The 20,715-nt window shown below is 41.6% G+C and overlaps 1 protein-coding gene across 7 annotated transcripts in view; it reads left to right on the forward strand.

The window, feature by feature from the left end:
* LOC132830283 (rab effector Noc2-like) overlaps positions 1-20,715 on the forward strand; it is a 176,021-nt gene that overhangs the window by 61,263 nt on the left and 94,043 nt on the right. For 3 of the 7 annotated variants that reach the window (XM_060847831.1, XM_060847829.1, XM_060847832.1), the window contains 3 exons: positions 11,105-11,190; positions 17,079-17,222; positions 20,350-20,479. In XM_060847831.1, the coding sequence (XP_060703814.1) occupies positions 11,114-11,190; positions 17,079-17,222; positions 20,350-20,479 (351 nt within the window). In that variant the 5' untranslated portion in view covers positions 11,105-11,113. Of the gene's footprint in view, positions 1-10,303; positions 10,357-11,104; positions 11,191-17,078; positions 17,223-20,349; positions 20,480-20,715 lie in introns of those variants that run through there. The other 4 variants (XM_060847833.1, XM_060847830.1, XM_060847827.1 and 1 more) reach the window with 2 other exon arrangements.

Genomic DNA, 20,715 nt, shown 5'->3' on the forward strand with positions numbered 1-20,715 from the left:
CTAACCCAATGACACCCAGATGCCCCTTTCTAATGCCACCTTCCTACATTCAGGTTAACTATTGTATACACACAAATATCCTTAAGCAGTTGTTCATCTATTATAAGTTGCTCGGATGCAATTTATCAAAATGCAGATATTACCAACTTATTCTGGGAGTGATGTAATGTGGTTGGGTGACCCATAACTTCCAAGATTGTTACAGAAATATTGTCCTTTCTTCATGAACACGAATAAAAATTTGAAGCATGGAAGCCAAGTTTAAAGTTGAAGAGTGTGGTCTTGGAAAAGCATAGTCGATCAGGCAGCATCCGAGGAGCAGAAGAATTGAAGTTTCGATGATGTGCCCTTCATCAGGAATGAATCTTGTGCCCAAGGGAGCTGAGAGATAAATGGGAGGGGATGGGGCTGGGCTGAAGGTGGCTGGGAATGTGATAGGTAGATGAAGGTGAGGGTGAATGTGATAGGTCGGAGAGGAGGGTGGAGCAGATAGGCGAAAAGGAAGATGGACAGGTAGGACAGTTCAAAAGGGTGGTGCCGAGTTGGAAGGTTGGATCTGGGAGAAGGTGGAGGAAGGGGCAATGAGGAAACGAGTGAAATCCACATTGATCCTGTCTGGTTGGAGAGTCCCAAGGCAGAAGATGAGGCGTCCTTCCTCAAGGTGTTGGTTGGTTAGGGTTTGGCGGTGTGGGAGGGGGAGTTAAAGTGTTCGTCCACTGGGTGGTGGGGTTGTTTAGTGCATGTGTCCCAGATATGTCTCCCCAATGTATAGGAGACCACATTGGGAGCAACTCATACAGTAGATGACGTATGTGTGAAGTAAAGGTGTGGAAAGATCTCTTTTGGATGTGGACGGATCCTTTTGGGGCCTTGGGTGGAGGTAAGGGGCGGGGAGGTGTGGGCACAGGTTTTGTACTTCTGGCAGTGGCAGGAGAAGATGCCAGGAAGTGGAGGGTTTGTTGATGGGGGGGGACATAGACCTAACAAGGGGGTTGCAGATGGAATGATCTCTCCAGAACGCAGATAGGGTTGGGGAAAAAATATATCCCTGGTGGTTTGTAGATGGCGGAGGAAGATGAGATGTATCCGGAGGGTTGTGGGTGGAAGGGGAGGACTGGGGGGTTCGGTCCTTGTTGCGGTTGGAGGGATGGGGTTTGAGGGCGAAAGTGTGGGATGTGGAGGAGATACACTGGAAGGAGGGAAGGGGGGGTGGAAATTGTGGTCTTTGAAGAGGAGACCACCTGGGATGTTCTATGGTGGAATTGGTCCTCCTCGGAGCACATGTTGCGGAGGTGGAGGATTTGGGAAAAAGGGATAGTGTTTATATTGGAGGCAGGGTGGGAGAAGGTGTAGTCCAAGTAGCCGTGGAAGTTGATGAGTTTGAAGTAGATGTCACTGTTGAGTTGATCGCCGGAACTGGAGATGGAGAGATCCAGAAAAGGGAGGGAGGTGTTCGAGATAGTCCAGGTGAACTTGAGGTTGGGGTGGAATGTATTAGTGAGTTTGATGAAGTGTTCAGCCCCCTTGTGAGAGCAAGAGGTGGCACTGATACAGTCAACAATGTAGCAGAGGAAAAGGTGGGGAATAGTGCCAGTGTAGCTACAGAAGATGTCCACATACCAGACGAAGAGCCAGGCGTAGCTGGGGCCCATTCGGGTGCCCATGACTATCCCTTTGATCTGGAGGAAGTGGGAGGATTCGAAGGAGAAATTGTTGAAAGTGAGGACCAATTTAGCCAATCTAATGAGAGTGTTAGTGGAAGGGTACTGATTGCGTTGACATGAGAGGAAGAAACGGAGGGCTTGGAGGCCTTTATCGTGGCAGATAGATGTGTACAGGGAGTTGATGTCTATGGTGAAGATGAGGCGTTGGGGACCCGGGAAATGAAATTCCTGGAGGAGGTGGAAGATGTCAGTAGTGTCCTATACATAGGTGGGGAATTCCTGGGCCAAGGGAAACAGGATGATGTCAAGGTATGCAGAGATCCTGCCGAGACGATGGGTCGACCGGGGCAATCAGGTTTGTGGATTTTGGGTAGGAGGTAGAATTGGGTGGTGTGGGGTTCCCGGACTATGAGATTGGAAGCTGTGATTGAGAGATCCCCAGAGGTGATGAGGTTGTGGATGGTCTGGGAGATGATGATTTGGTGATGGGAGGTGAGGTTGTGGTCGAGGGGGTAGTAGAAGGAGGTGTCTGTGAGTTGGTGCCTGGCTTCAATGGTGTCTTTGAACCATTCTGCAAGTTGGCATTCTGCCTCCCCAGCGTAGAGGAGTCCACATTGGGAGCAACGTACACAGTAGATGATATGTGTGGAAGTACAGGTAAATCTCTGTTGATGTAGAAGGATCCTTTTGGGGCCTTCCACATCTGACAGAGATTTACCTGTACTTCCACACATGTCGTCTACTGTGTCCGTTGTTCCTGATGTGGTCTTCTCTACATTGGGGAGATAGAATGCCAATTTGCGGAACGTTTCAGAGATCATCTCTGGAACACATGCACTAAACAATCCATGACTTATGGTCGAACATTTTAACTCCCCCTCCCACTTTACCAATCCTGGCTTCCTCCACCGCCAAACCCTAACCACCCAACGCCTGGAGGAAGAATGCCTTACCTTCTGCCTTGGGGCTCTAACCACATGGAATCAATGTGGATTTCACCAGTTTCCTCATTTCCCCTCCCACTTTATCCCGGATCCAACCTTCCAAGGCAGTACTGCCCTCTTGAACTGTCCTACCTGTCCATCTACCTTCCCATGTATCTGCTGCACCTTATCACCTTCACCCCCATCTTCATCCACCTATCGCATTCCCAGCTGTCTTGCTCCCAACCCTTGCTCCCCCTCCCATTTATCTCTCAGCCCCCTTGGCCCATAAACCTCATTCCTGATGAAGGGCTTATGCTCGAATCGTCGATTTTCCTGCTCCTTGGATGCTGCCTGACCTGCTGTGCTTTTCCAGCACCACACTGTTCGACTTGGATTGCCAGCATCTGCAATCCTCACTTTCTCTAAGCCAAGTTTAAACCTAGCTGGATCCTGCAATTTGCAAATTACAGACAGTATTTGTGCAGCCAGGTCTTGGACAATCAACTTCTGTCGAAGCCAAACAGACCTGGAACTGCCTGGCCAGGTGCTAACAGCCAAGTTGTTTTAAAACAAACCATTATTTACATCCTCCGTGAACCTGTTTTGTTGGAAGAATGTTATACAGACTTGGTTGCACCCAGGACAGCACTTGATAGTTGAAGGTTCAAAACGATGTTCTGTAACCTTCAAAAATGGAAAGTAGTCACCTCATTGGACCTTCCTGCTCCCATCGATGTTAGTATTGAACACAGGCCACAGAATCTTTCAGAAGGGAAGCCTGGAGCCTCAGCTTGCTCTGCTTTTCCACATTCTTTAACAGCGTCTCCAGAGAGCACCTTCAACGAGTAGTCAAGCAGCATCTCCAGCTCCTTGTACCTCATGGTGAGCGTCATCAGACTGACCGGACCCAGGACACCGCCTCGGTGAGACAACCTGAAGCTCAGAACCAGCCCTGGATGAGAGGGGAAGCCCAAATTGACAACTGCAGATTCTGAAACATCAGGCAATCCTCAAAGACTGAGGAACAGCCTGTCCTAGTCTTACTGAATTGGGTATTACCAGTCCTTTCAGACAAACAGTTCAAAGTAGTAGGGTCTGGTGGATAGGATGTGTTAAAATCCTCAGAAGCACATGTCAAAGATAGATAGCTGGTGCAGATTTGAGACTCTATATTCAAGAGACCTGTGAAGAGATTGATACAGTTTAATTAAAGTACAATAACGTTATCTGATAAATATTATTTTTTCCTTAATGAAGTGTTCAGTGAAGTTTGTGTCGGATCTTCCCCAGACTCTTGTCCCTTTTTGTGATCTTACTGTGTAAGATGCCCGAGTTAAAAAGAGTTGGTGCAAACCAGTCAAGTTTAGTCAGGATACTTTACAGCAATAACTTTGAGCAAAGCTCCTTGCAAATGCATTGTATTTGTCCTTCTTAGTTCCTGGATGCTTCTTGGCTTTGTATTCCCACCCTCTTCTTCATAAATGGTTTTAAGAAATAAATAAAAGTATTTTACACAATGCAGTCTACTTTCAAGATGCAGCAATAGTGTTGGCAGAGCTCCATTGTGGGAAATTTCACTATTTATTTATTTTATTTTGCATAACTAGTTCCAGAAAATGTATTCTTTTTAAAACTACTTTCAGTCAGATCTACCTTTTAAAAGGAGCATGTATTGCAGAATGGAGACTGTAATCTAGTTGTTTAGATTGAAGAGCTAGGATGTTGAATTCAAAGACAGTGGTTTATGGAACCTCCAGAAGGACAAGAGATATATTGATTTCTGTGTTTCAATCATCAAGTTGTCTTGAAGACTGGCCAGTGTACAGCTGCTGGGCTAATATTCCAGGCCCCTTATTCTTTACTCAAATGCACTGGATGGGGAAGAATAGTGATTGCATGTATCTCAGGTACTGAGCAAGGTCCTGGAAGTGTTCCCTGAGGTATTCTACTCCATCCAACTCCTCATCCTTTGCCAAGGCAGATTTACAACATTCCCAGTCCACATTGACAATCTTCTTTTGTTTCCCTTCCCAGTTATTCGGGTTGTGCTTCTCGTTCGCTCTAAATTGAGACGATGATATTGTTTCCTACATTTCAGTCCACAGTGATAATGTTTGAAACCCTGCACAAGTTCATGCCAGGTTTTTTTCTTGCTACCTCTAATGCACTAGATGAGAGTACTTACTGAATGGTATGAAGTTAAATACAGTGGATGCCAAAAAGACTTGGAATTCTGGTGCACAGATCTTTAAAATGCCATTGACAGATGCAGAAAATAATCATAAAGCCAATGGGTTGGTAGTCTTCATATCTAGAGGGCTGGAGTACAAGAAAGCCAAAGTTGTGCTACAGTTACAGAAAACTCTGGTTAAAGATCACTTGGAGGACTATAAGCAGATCTGGGCCCCACATCTTGGGCAGGATATATTGGCCTTGGAGGGAGTACAATATATGTTTACAAAACAATACCTGGACTTCAGGGGTTAAGTTATGAGGAGACATTATACAAATTAGGCCTTTTTTTCTAGCATTTAGACAGTTAAGGGGTGATCTGATGAAAATCTTCAAGGTGTTGAAAGATGTAGATAAAGATAAACTATTTCCACTGGTTGTGATTCTACAAGTAGAGCCATAGTCTGAGAGTTAGGGCCAGACCATGCAGGAGAGATGTCAGCAGGCACTTTTACACACACAGGATTGTTGATGTTGTGAACACCTTTCCACAAGTAGATACTGGGTCAGTTTTATTCAGCAAAGGTGTAAGGAGATATGGGTCAAAGGCTGGTACATGGACTTAGACCATAGATCAGCCATGATCTCATCGAGTGGCAGAACAGACACAAGGGACTGAATGGCCTACTCCTGCGCCTATATTCTTCTTCTAGCATTTTCCCTACTACTGATGGAAGGCTAAGAGATCTGTAGTTCTTTGCTTTCTCTCTCACTCCCTTTTTCACTAGTGGGGTGACATTTGCCACCTTCCAAACCACAAGAATCATTAAAAAGAATTTTAGAATATAATTGTCAGTGCATCAACCATCTTAATTGACACTTCCTTTTAAGACTCTGGAATGGAGATTACCAGGTCCTGGGCTCAGTGGTCAGCACTGCTGCCTCACAGTGCCAGGTGTTAGGTTCTCTTCCTGAGGTTTCGCACACGAGATGCAATTTGCATATGCCAACTTCTGCAAACAGTTTATTAAGGCTGTCAAACTGAGGCTCTGAATAAAGAAAACATGTCCCCTTTATACAGGTCAGTTGGTCATGCACACAGATACTCTGGCCACACCCCCATAGTCAATGCCACTCAAGACACCCCTCCCGTCACTCCCTCACAGTCACATGTTACCCCAGGTACAGTGGTAGGATGAGATTGTCCTCTGAGATAACGTAAACGTAAATGCCCTAATTCTGGGGAATCTGGGCACGGAAAACAGAGGAGAACCACCTATACAACGTATTCAAGATGAACGGATACTCAAAAAATCTAGTCCGCAGATTCCTCCAGAACAAACCACGACAAGCAGACCAAACACAGCCAGAAACCCTAACCACCTTACCATACATCAAAGAAGTTTCAGAAATGACAGCCAGACTACTAAGACCCCTCGGAATCCTAGTAGCACACAAACCCACCAACACTCTCAAACAAAAACTAACAGACTTAAAAGACCCAGTACAACCCATGGACAAAACCAACGTCGTCTACAAAATTCCATGCAAGGACTGCCACAAACACTACTTAGGACAAACAGGAAGAAAGTTAGCTGCCAGGATACATGAAAACCAGCTAGCCACAAAAAGACACGACCCTTTCTCCCTCGTAGCCCTACACATGGAAGAAAAAAAACACCATTTCGACTGGGACAACACATCTATCCTGGGACAGGCTAAGCAAAGACATGCCAGAGAATTCCTAGAGGCCTGACACTCCAACCACAACGCCATAAACAAACACACAGATCTAGATACCATCTATCAACCCCTCAGAAAACGAGAATGAAATGACATCACCACAAGCCCCAGGAACCCCATCCAGGAGAAAGATATAAATAGAAAGCAGGAAACAACAGCTTCGCTTCACTTGGACGTCACCACTGATTATGTTACCTAGCCAGGTAATGAAACGTCTGGATAGCAAACCTACACCCTAAGCCTCAGCCTGAGCTACAAACCTTCACAATCCTTGCAGACACAATGTAATTATTTAACTTTTCTGACATTTCCCCCACCTAACTGCCACCAGATGTGCTCCAGAGGTGAACACAAGATTCCATTTTCATCAATGTTTGAGCTGAAACTTTGACTTTCCACTTATATTGTTATTATGGTTTACTTACTCTTAGTGATTTGCATCAGGATTGTTGGTACATGATGTAGAATATGATTGGCCGGATAGGCTAGAACTTCTTTCACTGGAGTGTAGGAGGTGACAGGTGACCTTATAGAGGTTTATATAGTCATGAGGGGTATAGATAAGGTGAATGGCAGGCGTTTTTTTCAATAGGGTGGGAGGTTTCATGACGAGGGAACATACTTTGAGGTGAGAGGAGAAAAATTTAAAGATACGAAGGGCAGTTTCTTTTTACAGAGAATGTTAGTGTGTGGAATGAACTTCTAGAGGAAGTGGTGGATGTGGGTCGAGTTACAATGTTTCAAAGACGTTTTAGAAAAGTACATGAGTAAGAAATGCTTGGAGAGGTACGGCCAAACGCCAGCAGGTGGGACTAGTTTAATTTGGAATTACATGGACTGTTTGGAGTGAAGAGTCTGTTTCTGTGTTTTATGACTATGACTCTATGTTTCCTCATTAATAAAGGAAGCAAAGTAGGGCATGATTGTTATGGTTCTAGGATGTATTTTTTGCAACATCTGTTAACATTGTAATTGTTTTATCGGGTAACAAGTGTGTTATCATAAATGTTACTTTAAATCATAACTGTATGTCTTAGTCTTATGCTCGTAAAAGCAGAATAAGCATCTGTGTTATATTTGAAAACTCTCATGCAGAATGCAATAAATTACTTTCTGATTCATGTCACAATACATGCTAATATGTGGAAGTATTTTTTGATTTTATGACATTTGCTGTCTTATTGCAGTCTTTTGTTGTATTGCTGTGAACAATACCAATCCTATATTAAATCTTTTTTAATATCTCTGACCTCCGAATGACCTTACTAACCACATTAGAGAAAGAGTCAGGATTCTAATCTGCAGTCTAATGAGCTACCTAACAACAATTATGCTTAAAGCAGTGCAGCATTTCCTTGACTCACTGAGGTGTTGAAGATTGTGGGGCAAAAGGATTAGTCATTCATTATCTAATTGAATAGTAAAACAGGCCTAAGGTCGTAAAGAGCAAGCTGTTGTTCTTTTTAATTTTTTTTATCTGTCATACAACTCCCAACACGTTATGAATACATAGAACATTTTAATTTTAGAATCCTCTGTATGGACGATAAAATTACTATAATTGGGAATGTCCTTTTAATTTCTGAGAATACACACTCAGTGTTTGTTTGCTGAACCATATAGCCTGAAAATTTCAAGGTTAATAGCAACTGTGAGTGATTTTGTTTCTATGGTGACTTGTACCAATATTTTCAGAAGTGGAAAAGGTCAGTGGTGATATAATGTATGCTGACTTGTATTGTGATTGTTCTTGGAGGTTGTGTATGATATTTTTTGATTATCGGCTATCTATTTTACTTCAAACCGATGATGGATTTTGTGCACAGAATGATAAATGATAACTGCACGCTCGCAAGCCTGTATTACAATTCTTAGCCTTTTGCCAGAGTCATGTATTAATACCTATTAGTAGTCAGGGTTGTAACAATGCTGTTTCTATAGCAACCACCCTGCTCTAAATGTTTCTTTATTTGATTAAGGATTGATTATGACATTTATTTTCAGGAAATTCATGTTTTGCTCTGTATATATAGTTGGGTTTGGGAGCATATAAATTAGACAGTAAATGTTCATGAGGATTTTAGTTGATAAACAGTACAAATTAATGCCCTCGGCCTTAAGTATTATTAGAGCGCCCTCAAGTGTCTTGTAGTTTAAATATATTTTATTTAAAAACAAAACTTCCTAGTTCTCTTTCTTTTGGCAGTGATCTTTTTGTGATGACCCTGACCCGCCCATGGGCACCATTATGATCAGTTTTTTGATTGAATACTTATTGTTCCTGTATTACATTTGACAATGGATGTCAGCAGTCTTGTTGACATTGTGTTGACTTCAGAGATAACTCAATTCCTGTGCTTATTGGTTGTTTACACAAGTGTATTTCCAACAGGACAGGTTTATTCTCCTATATCAAAGCCCCTAAACCATTTGTACTTCCACCATCCCTCAGAGATCAAATGGTTTTGCAAAGCGATTGAATCTGAGACATATATTGATCTGCACAATTTCTGCACAGTATAAAAGTTGTTGATCCTCTTGGACAGCTTTTTTTTCTTTTCAACTAGTTCATGTCTTGAGTTTTTGATTGGAGTTCTTATTCTCCAATCTTTGTTAACAACCAGATTCATGACCACCAAGTTCTTTAGTGAAGAGCTTTATGCTTCCATGAAATTAGAAGAAATTTTAAAAAATGGATTGAAATAAATGGGTATTTTTTCTTTTGAAGTGAAAGAACTTTCTGATGATTTTGCGATCAAAAAATTCAGGGATTTCCTTGTGCCTGAATTTCTAATGAACAGCCCCTTTGGGAGTTACAGAAAATCCTCAGGTTAGACAGAAGTCATAACAAAATTCACTGGCAAGCGATAAATGTTTTTTATAGTGAAATAGTGCCATCTAGTTATTCTTGGATAGCAATTCTGGTAAATATATTTTGAGCTCAATTAGTAAATCTGAACTCCCAGTGTCAGATGTTCAAAAACTATCAATCCTTTCAAAAACCATGAATAGAATCTTATCGAAGTCTGAGTGAGTGGTCTATGTCACAACGTGGCAGAACTGGACAACAGGTCCATCTCTGTGTCAAGATCACCTAATATCCTCCTTTATATTTTTCACAAGCAGCTAGGCAGTGGATTGACAGGGATTGATACTTGTCAAATGCTGTATTAACTCTGCAATTTGCCTCATTAATATTCACATACAGGATTATACAGGACGTTGGTGAGACCACACCTGGTGCAGTGTTGGTCTCCTAATCTGAAGAATAATGTTTTTAATATAGAGAAAATGCAGTGACGGCTTATCAAATTACTTCCTGGAATGGCAGGACTGATGTATCAGAAGAGATTGAGTTGGTTCTGATTGTACTCACTGGAGTTTAGAAGAATGAGAGGGGACCATGTAGAAATCTATAAAATTCCAACAAGACAAGACAGGTTAGATACAGGAAAGGTGTTCCAATGGTGGTGGAATCTGGAAACAAGGAGCATAGTCTAAGGATGAGGGATAAATGTTTTAGGACTGAGATGAGGAGAAATCTCTTTATCCAGAGAAATGGTGAGCCTGTGGAATTCACTACCATAGAAAATGGTTGGGGGGCCAAAAACTTATGTCCTCAAGAAGGCGGTCAATGTAGCTCCTGTGGGTAAAGGGATCAAAGGTTGTTGGGGGAGGCAGGATTACGGTTTTGAGCTCGATGATCAGCCATGGTCACGTTGAATGATGCAGCAGGGCCGAGGAGTTTAATGGCCTACTTCTATATTTCTATGTTACTGTTTCATTCTCTCATTGTAGTAGACTCACCAAACAAGTTCAATGTCACAAAGACTCAACATGGAAACCAGAGGGTATGTAGCAAATTCAGCTCACCGCTTGCTCTGAACGATTTCCATGTTGGAACCCGAGCACCAACATCTCAAGAAATACTCCATGGATACCAGCCACATGTACCCTATATCAATGGACATTGGCAATCTGACATATGCAGTCTCAAAGTAGACTCATAGCACATCTCTGATCTACTTACAGGACACTTTTGCATCTCAAATCTGCACTTCAGGCTGCATTGGCAGCTATTAATATTGTAACATTGCAGCGATACACTCAGGCCACATGTACAGACTGCATTTCTGGACTCTTCACTTGCACACATGGTGTTCACTCTTGCTGAGGGTATCAAGATATTCAGTATCCTTGCCTTGCCTTTTTGCACTTTGTCCCCTCAGCTAGAGATACCAGGTTTATGTTACGCTGTTTTGCCTCACCATATAACATAGGCACAAAGCCAAGAAGCTTGTCATTGTTAGCAGTCCTCAAGTCAAGTCAAAGGGAATAGCTTTTGCTTTGGATTCCAGCACAGTTATGTCAAGGGGAGCCACCATGGGGCAATTAGTCAAGATGTTATTCTCATAAGGATGAGGTCTTTAACCTGTCTTGAGCCTTTTTACCCATTGTGCTGAACCCATATTAGTGTAGAGCTAATTTGGATTTATGTCCAACTATTGTATTTTTAATACTTAAAATCTACTTGGTTGCACTATTAAAATATTGACAATTGCATCTTCCTTCCCAGTAATTTTCAATCATTCTCTGCAGGCAGTGATCATGGCTGACACGATATTTGGAAGTGGAACCGATCAGTGGGTGTGTCCTAATGACAGGCAACTTGCCCTTCGAGCCAAGTGAGTAATTATGCAAATTAAATTCCAAATTTTAAACAGGTCCAAAATACTTTCTGTGCGTGGTTTATGTTGAAATAGTTTGAAAAGGAAACATACTTCCAAGATTTTCTCTTCTGCAAATTTGAATCTTACTTTTGTCTGGGATGTCTGTCTGCAGGGAAAATGTACATGAAAGAGTCTTTTACTTGAAAGTGTCAAATGTTGCACTTGAAAATCCATTGCATTTGTTTTAGTGATGTACCACTTCCTTATGTGTTCTATAAAAATTGGGCTTGTTGTTTGATGAATCCTCCTTGCTGCCTCTCTCCACTTCCTGTTGTTGGTTGCCTGAGTCCCAAGGTCATCTTCCCCAGCTGCTCATTTTCATTCTAGCTCACAGACTGCCTTTCTCCTTACTCTCTTGTTGCTGCTCATTCCATGGGTTGAATATTTAAAAAGCTGCATTGAAAGATGTGACTGGAACCCATGAGTGATTATTTGAGCAATGAATCCAATTATGTGTTTTCTTCTTTGCACATTCTCTGTAGTACATGGCACTAACAGCTGTAGGACAATGACCAGATTTCAACAGTGATGTCAGATCAAATGAATCTTTCTCGGTCATGTCACTGTACACCGTGTCAGTCGTTAATAAATGTCCATCAGTTTGCACTAATATGTGTCCAGTCCTAAGACTCCAGAACCTGCTTGTGATATTAATACATCCTTAATTACTGAAAGCGCAGTCATCCATATAAATACTGGAGGAGGGCTCACGCAGCACAGTAGTAGTGTTCCTACCTTTGAGCCAGAAGACCAATTCAAGTTCCACCGGCTCCGGAAGTGTGTCATAACACATCAATAATTGAGTAAACTCGTCTGTTTAAAAAAATGTATATTGTTCTCGTGGGCTGTTTGAGGTCAGGTAGCAAAAATCTGGGTTTGAGTCCCACCTGCCACAGATGTGTGTCATAATGTGTACAAATAGGTTGATTTAAAATCTTACAAAGTTTTGTGTGAGGCAGAAAGAGAAGCTAAACTGCACAGGGGGTGATTTCTAACGAAATGACTGGGAAGAACAATTCCCAATTTCTCTTCTATGTTGGCTACAGTTATAAACTTGCTACTTTCCCTTGAATGTTTTTACTCACCGCTTGAGCTAGTGACACTTTCCATAAGCTTCTCTGAAAAGGAATACCACTCAATGCCTCACCAGTTCTACACTTAAATTACTTAAACTTATGACACTTGTGCCTGTTTAATTTGTCCTATTGAGAATATAGCCCAGCTCTCATAGCCTATTGTGATACCTAGGTATCAAATCTGGACACCATCAACATCACTATTATGTTACTTACCATGTGAAGGGATCATAAAAGGGATATGAGTATAGATGGGCCCACACTAAGATCTTGCACAAGGATAATATTTACTTTAGGGCAATACATCCAAACATACTGTAGTATTGTAATAGCCTGTGGTATGCTTTGTGACTTCTAATAGCCTGCAGTACTGTTTGTGAAACTTTCAAAGAGATGCATGAACTATGACATCAGATTATTGGATTTTATTTTACAATAAGAGTAGTTTACCAGCAAAAATGTTGAGCGCTCCTCCTCTTATAGTGTCATAGAGTCATACGGCATGGAAACAGATGTTTTGGTCCAACCTGTCCATGCGGACCATAATCCCAAACTAAACTAGTCCCATCCGTCTGTGGTTGGCTTATATCCCTTCAACCATTTCTTATTCATGTACTTAATCAAATGTTTTTTTTTCCTGTTATAACTGTACCCACATTTACCATTCCTCTGGAAGTTGATTCCACACGTGAACCACTCTTTGTGATTAAAAAGTTGCCCCATCATGTCCTTTTTTAATCATTCTTCCCTCACCTGAATAACATGCTCCATAGTATTGAAATCTCCAATTCCATGGAAAGACATCTGTCATTCATCTTATGTAAACCCCTCATGATTTTAAAAATCTCTATAAAGTCACCCCTCAACCTCCTACACGCCAGCAAAAAAAGTCCCAGCCTTTTGTTATAACTCAAACCTTCTATTCCCGGTAACATCCTGGTAAATCTTTTCTGAACCCTCTCCCGCTTGATAATATCCTCGATATAACAGGGTGACCAGAACTGTACTACAGTACTCTAGAAGAGATCTCACCAATGTCCTATATAGCCTCAATATGACGTCCCAACTGCTATACTCAAAAGTCTGAGCAATGAAGGCAAGTCTGCTAAACATCTTTTTAATCATCCTTGTCTACATGTGATACAAACTTCAAAAGATTATGTACCTGAACCTGTAGGTCTTTCTGTTCTATAACACTGGCTAAGGCCCTCCCTTTCATTATATAAGTCCTGCATATGTTTGTTTTTACCAAAATGCATTTATCCGAATTAAACTCCATCTGCCACTCAGCCCATTTGACCCAGTTGACCAAGATCTCTTTGTAATCTTAGATAATCTTCTTCACTGACCACTATACCAGCAATCTTTGTGTCAAAAAACAAACTTACTAACCACGCCTTGTATATTCTTATCTAAATCATTTCTATAAAGGACAAAGAACAGCTGACCCAGCACCAATCCCTGTAGAACACCACTAGTGACGGGCGTCCAGTTCAAAAAATAAATTCGTACCACTACTCTCTGTTTCTTGCCATTAAGCCAATTTTGTATCCAGTTGGCAAGTTCACCCTGAATTGCATGTGATCTAACTCTACTAATTAGTCTACCACGTGGAGTCTTGTAAAAAGCTTGACTAAGTCCAAATAAACACCATTGACCACTCTGCTGTTCTCAATCCTTTTGACTACTTCCTCAAACAACTCCATTAAGTTTGTGAGACGTAATTTCCCTTGCACAAAACAATGCTGACTATTCCTAATCGGTCCTTGCCTCTCCAAATGCATATAAATCCTATATTTCAGAATCACCTCAACAACTTACTCCTCACTGAAGTCAGGCTCAAAGGTCTGTAGTTTCCTGACTGCTCCTTACATTCCTTTTCAAACAAAGGCACAACATTAGCCACTCTCCAGCTATCCGGCACTTCACTGATAGTTATAGATGCTTAGTTGACATACATTGCTTTAACTTTTTGGGTGAATGTCCTTTAGTTTTAGTGTGATGGGGGGATCTCCACTCCAAGAGGAAGTCGTGCACCATTGAGCTGCTGGCCAGTCGGAAACTGGCAGCCCTGAAAAAACAACAGCACCAAGCAGGAGTGGTGTCTGCTGCTGGTGCTTAGTAGGAGGTGGTCAGTAATGGAGCTGGGCATTGAGAAAAATCTCAGATCCTTCCAGTTTGACAGCCCCTAGTGAAGTATGTTGGTGTCACATTGAACAAGACAGAAGAGGGAAGAGTGGGTGTGGGAAAGCAAACTATGGGAATTTCTAAATGACATGGGGAGGACTTGGGAGGAGACAATTCACCTTTGCAGCCTGAGCTATAAGCTCAAAACTATAAGCTATCAGATCTCGCTTGTCACCAATTTTATTAGTGGTGGTGGGGCGAGGTCCTTACTTAATTGCTTAAGGGCCTCTGTTGGGGTGCAGGCAAGTGACCCACCAGTGACTGGTGGTGGGTGGACTGCAGCTGCTGCTGATGGCACAGCATGATACCCTAATCTATTGGTCTGCCCACCTGTTTATCCACCAATAGTTAACCTTTTTATAATTGAACCCTGTCATGCTGTGCTCCTGCTTAGTATGTAGCACTATATTTGTTGGTATATTGTCTTCCGGACACACACACACGTTTTTTTGTCACATCTAAGTCTGCTTATAATCTGCTTTCCATGATGAAGTTTTGAATACCAACACACAACACTAATCACAAATTGGGAGCAACAACACAGATATAGAAAATCATCTTGAACACAATTCAGAAATGTTCTCCTCTCCGCTCTTTTTACTGTTAATATTTATACTGGGATAATAATTAATAATCTCATTATAAACGCTCTTTGGCTCTTGTACTACTCTGTAATTTCTTGAAAGGTTCTTCTTTCCATGTATCCCCATTAGTTAGTTCCTAGGTATTACACTAAGTCATGTAATAGCTCTTGAGATTGAAGAAAGTCTTTTTTTTCCTTTGACTGTCCTAAGACATCATCTCTATCCAGCATTGTAAATCAAGAGTGCTACCCTTCCTGTTTTCTTACTTCCCCTATATTTTCTGAACATCCTGTATGCAGGGACAATCCTGCCTTTTGTTTTCAGCAGGGTTTCTGTTATTGCCACAACATGATATTTGCACATGTCTACTTTTGCCTGCACCTCCTCAGCAGCTGCTCCAGGGCTCTGTGCATGATGGTTAGTTTCGGGCACACTGATAATGGGATTGACTTCTGGTTTTGGAAATCGTTGCTGCTCACAGGCAACAGCTGCCTGTGCAACCAGTGAGGAAATTGGAGGGAACACTGCTCACCAATCTTATTTATGATGCTCAGCAAATTCATGTAAATACCATACAAACCAGAATTAAGCTTTATTGCATTCCCTCTTATTACATTCCCACCAAATATCTTATCATTTCTTGTTCCAGTGTTAGCTCTCTAATAACTTTATAGAATAAATACAGCATGGAAGCAGGCCATTTGGCCCACATCGACTATCGAAAGAACAGCTCACGGAGACCCATCTCATCCCAGTAACCCCACATTTCCCATGGTTAATCCACCTCGCCTGCACACTATGGGCAATTTAGCATGGCCAATGCACCTAATCTGCACATCTTTGAACTGTGGAAGGAAACCAGAGCACCCAGCAAAAACCCACACAGACACAGGGAAAACATGCAAACTCTAGACATCACCTGAGGGTGGAATTGAACCCAGGTCCCTGGTGCTTTGAGGGACCATTGAGTCACCGTGCCACCCCACTGCTTCTGCTTTAAATTTCCTCAATGCCATCTTCTGCCAGGTTAGCTAAAATTAGCCTCAATAGCTCTCACAAACTGCCTTATAGGAACATTGGTCTTGCTTCTGTTCAGATGCCACGCATTCAGTCTGTCATGCTTCCCCCATCTCTCTCAGAGCTTCTTCAAATATCCCAGCAATATAAAACCTTCCTTTCTGAATCAGCCTGCTAACCAACTATTCACCTCTACTGTTCCACTAGCGCACAGGAGGAATCAGGTGAGGATTGATTTTAAGATCTAGTTGCTGGTATTTTTCAATGCTCTTTAAACACTTCTTGTTATCTATCTCATTGGTTCTGATACAGATCACAACCACGAGATTGTCACTCTCCCATCTCCCCCACACTTCACCCCACCCCCCCATCCTCAACTTTGGCACCAGGGGAAGCAACATGTCATTCCTGGATTCATGCCTGCACCTGTACAAAACACCTGTCATTTCCCCTAATTATAGAGTCTTCTTTTGTCTATTGCTTACCCAACTTTTTCCCAGTAAAGTTAAGCCAGCTGGGTTGCCATGGTCTGACTGCACTTCCCAGAGGAAATGTTACTCTCACCAGTATTTAGATTCTGGGGACTCTGCACACCTTAGTTGGTTTTCCTTGACCATCCGGTGGTCACCCACTTCCTCGCTGCTGACACTTCCTTAAACTATGAGACAGCATCTGTAGAAGTGTGCAGTGTCCAAAACTCAAACTTGCAGATTTCTTGCATGTCAGCTGCTGCTTAAACTCTGAAGCCATGTGCTGCTCCTTTCTGTAGTACTTTCTGCTCATTTTGATTGGCCTAACTATGAGAAACATCCTAGGATTCCCAAATGTTATAGGATGTTCATTCTATGGAACTAAGGATATGGCTATGTTTATGAAGCTGTCAGTAAGTCTAGACTACTTTGCTGCCATAATTGATAAATTTAATATGTATGTCTGTAGAGAAAAAAAAACAAACTTTGTCATTTTCTCTTTGCAATAGACTGAAAACTGGTTGGTCTGTGCACACCAATGAGACCGAGAAACAGCGGCAAAATCAGATATTAACTAAGAAGGAGATTGCAGTCATCCTCGATGTCATCAAAAGAGCAGAGAGCCTGGATCAGATTGAACAGAAGCGGATTGGGTATGGAGAGGCTGCTTTGATGGACGACAATTATTTATTGTTTAAAAAATTTGATAACCTCACCCTGCAGAGCTTTGTAGTGATAGAGTCTCTTTGATGAGGTAGTACCTCACATTGCTCTCTTGTATGGAAATGAAAACTGGCATTGTGAAGGAGGACCACTATTCAAACAATGAAAGTTTGGACTCTGCTCCTGACTTCAACTTCCCCTCTCACTCCGCCAGGGACATGCAAGTCCTGGGCCGCCTCCAATGCCAAATCCTGGCCACCCTATACCTGAAGGAATAATGCCTTGGGACTCTCCAACCAAACGTGATCGATGTGGATTTCACCAGTTTCCTCATCTCCCTTCTCCCTAACTCATCCCAGAGCGGCACGGTGGCACAGTGGTTAGCACTGCTGCCTCACAGTGCCAGAGACCCGAGTTCAATTCCTGCCTCAGGCGACTGACTGTGTGGAGTTTGCACGTTCTCCCCGTGTCTGCGTGGGCTTCCTCCGGGTGTTCTGGTTTCCTCCTACAATCCAAAAAAATGTGCAGGTTAGGTGAATTGGCGATGCTAAATTGCCCGTAGTGTTAGGGGTAAATATAGGGGAATGGGTCTGGGTGGGTTGTGCTTCGGTGGGTCGTGTGGACTTGTTGGGCCAAAGGGCCCGTTCCCACACTGTAAGTAATCTAATCTAAGTAATCTAAGATCCACCCCTCCAACTCAGCGCCTCTCACTTGAACTGTCCTCCCTGTCCATCTTCCTTCCCACCTATCTGTTCCACCCTCCACTCCTAATTATCACGATTACCCCCCCATCAGCATCTACATATCACCTTCCAAGCTGCCTTCCCTCAAGCTGGAGCCCCTCCTATTCATCTCTCAGCCCCTGTTTCCCTCCCCCACCATGCGTGCATATATATATATACACACACACACACCCCTGAGGAGGGGTTTATGTCTGAAACGTTGACTCTCCTGCTCCTTGGATGCTGCCTGACCTGCTGTACTTTTCCGGCGCCACACTTTTCAATTCTAGTGGTGAAAGTCAGTCGAGATATTTGTATACTTCTCACCTTGTGATGTGCTAGATACTGATTCTTTAGAATTGTTAATTCATGTAAATGATTGAAATTGAACTCAGGAGAATAGTTAATATGGAAGAAGAATGTGACATTTTGCAAAATGTTAATAAACTTGCAGAATGGGCATGTAAGTGGTAATTTAGTTAAAATATAAATGAGTATAAATCAGTGCATTTTAGTTGGAGGAATAAGGAGGCCTTGTAATCTTTAGAAAATATAAATCAAAAATAGTACTGAGTCATAAATTATTAAAAATGGCAACATAAATTGCAAGGGGGGAAAAGAGTAAACATTGCACTGGGTTCTTTTAATTAGGATCAAACCATGTGAATTCTCTAAGTATAGCTAAAGTTGTATAGTTGGATGCACTTAGAACACTGTGCAAAATTCTCGTCTCCATAATAATGCAGACATCCAAGAAGTTGATGGAAAGATTTACAAGGAGGACGCCAGAATTGGGAGATTATAACTGTCAGAACACACCGAACAGAATGGAGAGGGACATTGTCTTCAGAATATGAAAAGGTTTGATGAGTTAGATCAGAGAAGAGTTTTCTATTTGTGGGGGAATCCAAAACTAAATAAGTCCAATGAAGAAATTGGATGAAATCTTTTCATCTAAACAGTGGTTTGATTTTAGAATTCAATTCCATGAGGGGTAGTTGAGGTGAAAAGCATAGATAAATTAAAAGAAAACTTGAGGATTACATGAGGAACAAAGCAATAGAAACTATGCTGATATTGTAGGAAGAAGCTAATGTGAAGAAAAAGAAACACTAGCACATGTCAGTTGTGCTGAATGATGTATTTTTGTCATGTAAGTACCATGTAATGTTATGCAATGCTATTAGAAATGACAAGATGGATTTCTGTCTGGTCAGAATAATATCATGGCTAATGTGAGAAAAGACCTTGAGGAGCAAAATTAAGAACTTTTCATTTCTTTATCTTCTTTCGTCTTATTGGAAATATTTACCTTCTATTCCTCTTGGTGAGCTCAAAGAACTTTTTGGCATTGCACTTATATTTGGGAGTAAACTGTTGTCATCAACCTCTTCAATAACCTTTTCACACTACCGGCAGAGGTGTTGTTTATTGACATTCGGGCTTTCCTGTTTCCCCACACTTCCGCCAATGCTTGAATCCCTGGCTATACAAGTGAATGTTCAGGTTAGGAGCAAATTACTGCAGATGCTCGAATCTGTACTGAAATCAAAAAATGTTGGAAATCTTTTCCAGCAACATATTTTCAGCTCTGATCTCCAGCATCTGCAGTCCTCACTTTCTCCTAGGAAATCACAGTGAGTCAGGCAGCATCCATGGAAAGGGAGCAAGCTAACGTTTTGAGTCTAGGCGACTCTTCAGAACTCCTGGACTCAGAGCACTGCCTAACTCAGTGCGATTTCCAGCTTTTTTTGGTTTCCAGTGAATGTTCAAGTTAAATAGTACTGCATATCCATATACCTAAAGACAATTAGGTCTCAAGTTATTTCTCTATTTATCGCGTGCAGATTTTCATTTAGAAAGTTCCAAGTTACTTATTGATAGGAGCTCCTGAGAAATTGTACAAGACTGTTTGATGATAAATGTTCTAAACAAAGTTGATCTTTTTAAAATATATTTTCTAGTCAACCTATTCAGTGATGCTACAAGACACCTCTGGAGCAGGTGGAATATGAACTGAGGTCTTCTGGCTCAAAAACAGGGACACTATCACTGCACCACACTTTGTTGTTCTAGGTCGAGTGGTTTCAGTTAATTCCCTGATTTTACAAAGCCCACAGTTTGAACATTGCAGATCCAGGAAGACACTGAGCAAAAACTAAGTTTCTCTCAGAAACAAGTTAAGAAAAAACCAGTATGTTCTATTGGTATTGGTGACTTTGTGGGATCAAGTTATTTATATTGTTTGCTCACTGTAAAGACGTGGGTGTTCTAGACCTAAACCAAAAGAAGAATAGAAATGCAAAAGAAGTATATTGTAACATTAAAAATAACTTGCTTTTTGAGAAGCTGCAGTGATGCAGTAAATTTATTTCAGTTTCTTTTTGTGATTTAGTCGCCTTGTTGAACGTTTAGAAAATATGAAGAAGAATGTGATGGGAAATGGTCTAGCTCAATGTTTGTTATGCGGAGAGTTACTTGGATTCCTGGGATCAACAGCTGTTTTTTGTCAAGACTGCAGGAAGGTAAGAAATAGGTGCCAGTTTTGGTTTATTAATCTGACATTTTTAATTTCAATTAATAAAACAGTTTAGTTATTATTGCAGTTCTATGGTGAAGGAGACATATATGCAATGTGGCTCTCCAGATCATTGTATTTACCAATATTTATTACATTCTGAAAATTAATTGAAGAACTATTATTCCAACTTAAATTAGAAAAAAAATGATTTAGACATATAGAACTAATAGATTGAAATGT

The sequence above is a fragment of the Hemiscyllium ocellatum genome, chromosome 31 (genome assembly GCF_020745735.1).
Source record: "Hemiscyllium ocellatum isolate sHemOce1 chromosome 31, sHemOce1.pat.X.cur, whole genome shotgun sequence".
NCBI classification, from domain to species: domain Eukaryota; kingdom Metazoa; phylum Chordata; class Chondrichthyes; order Orectolobiformes; family Hemiscylliidae; genus Hemiscyllium; species Hemiscyllium ocellatum.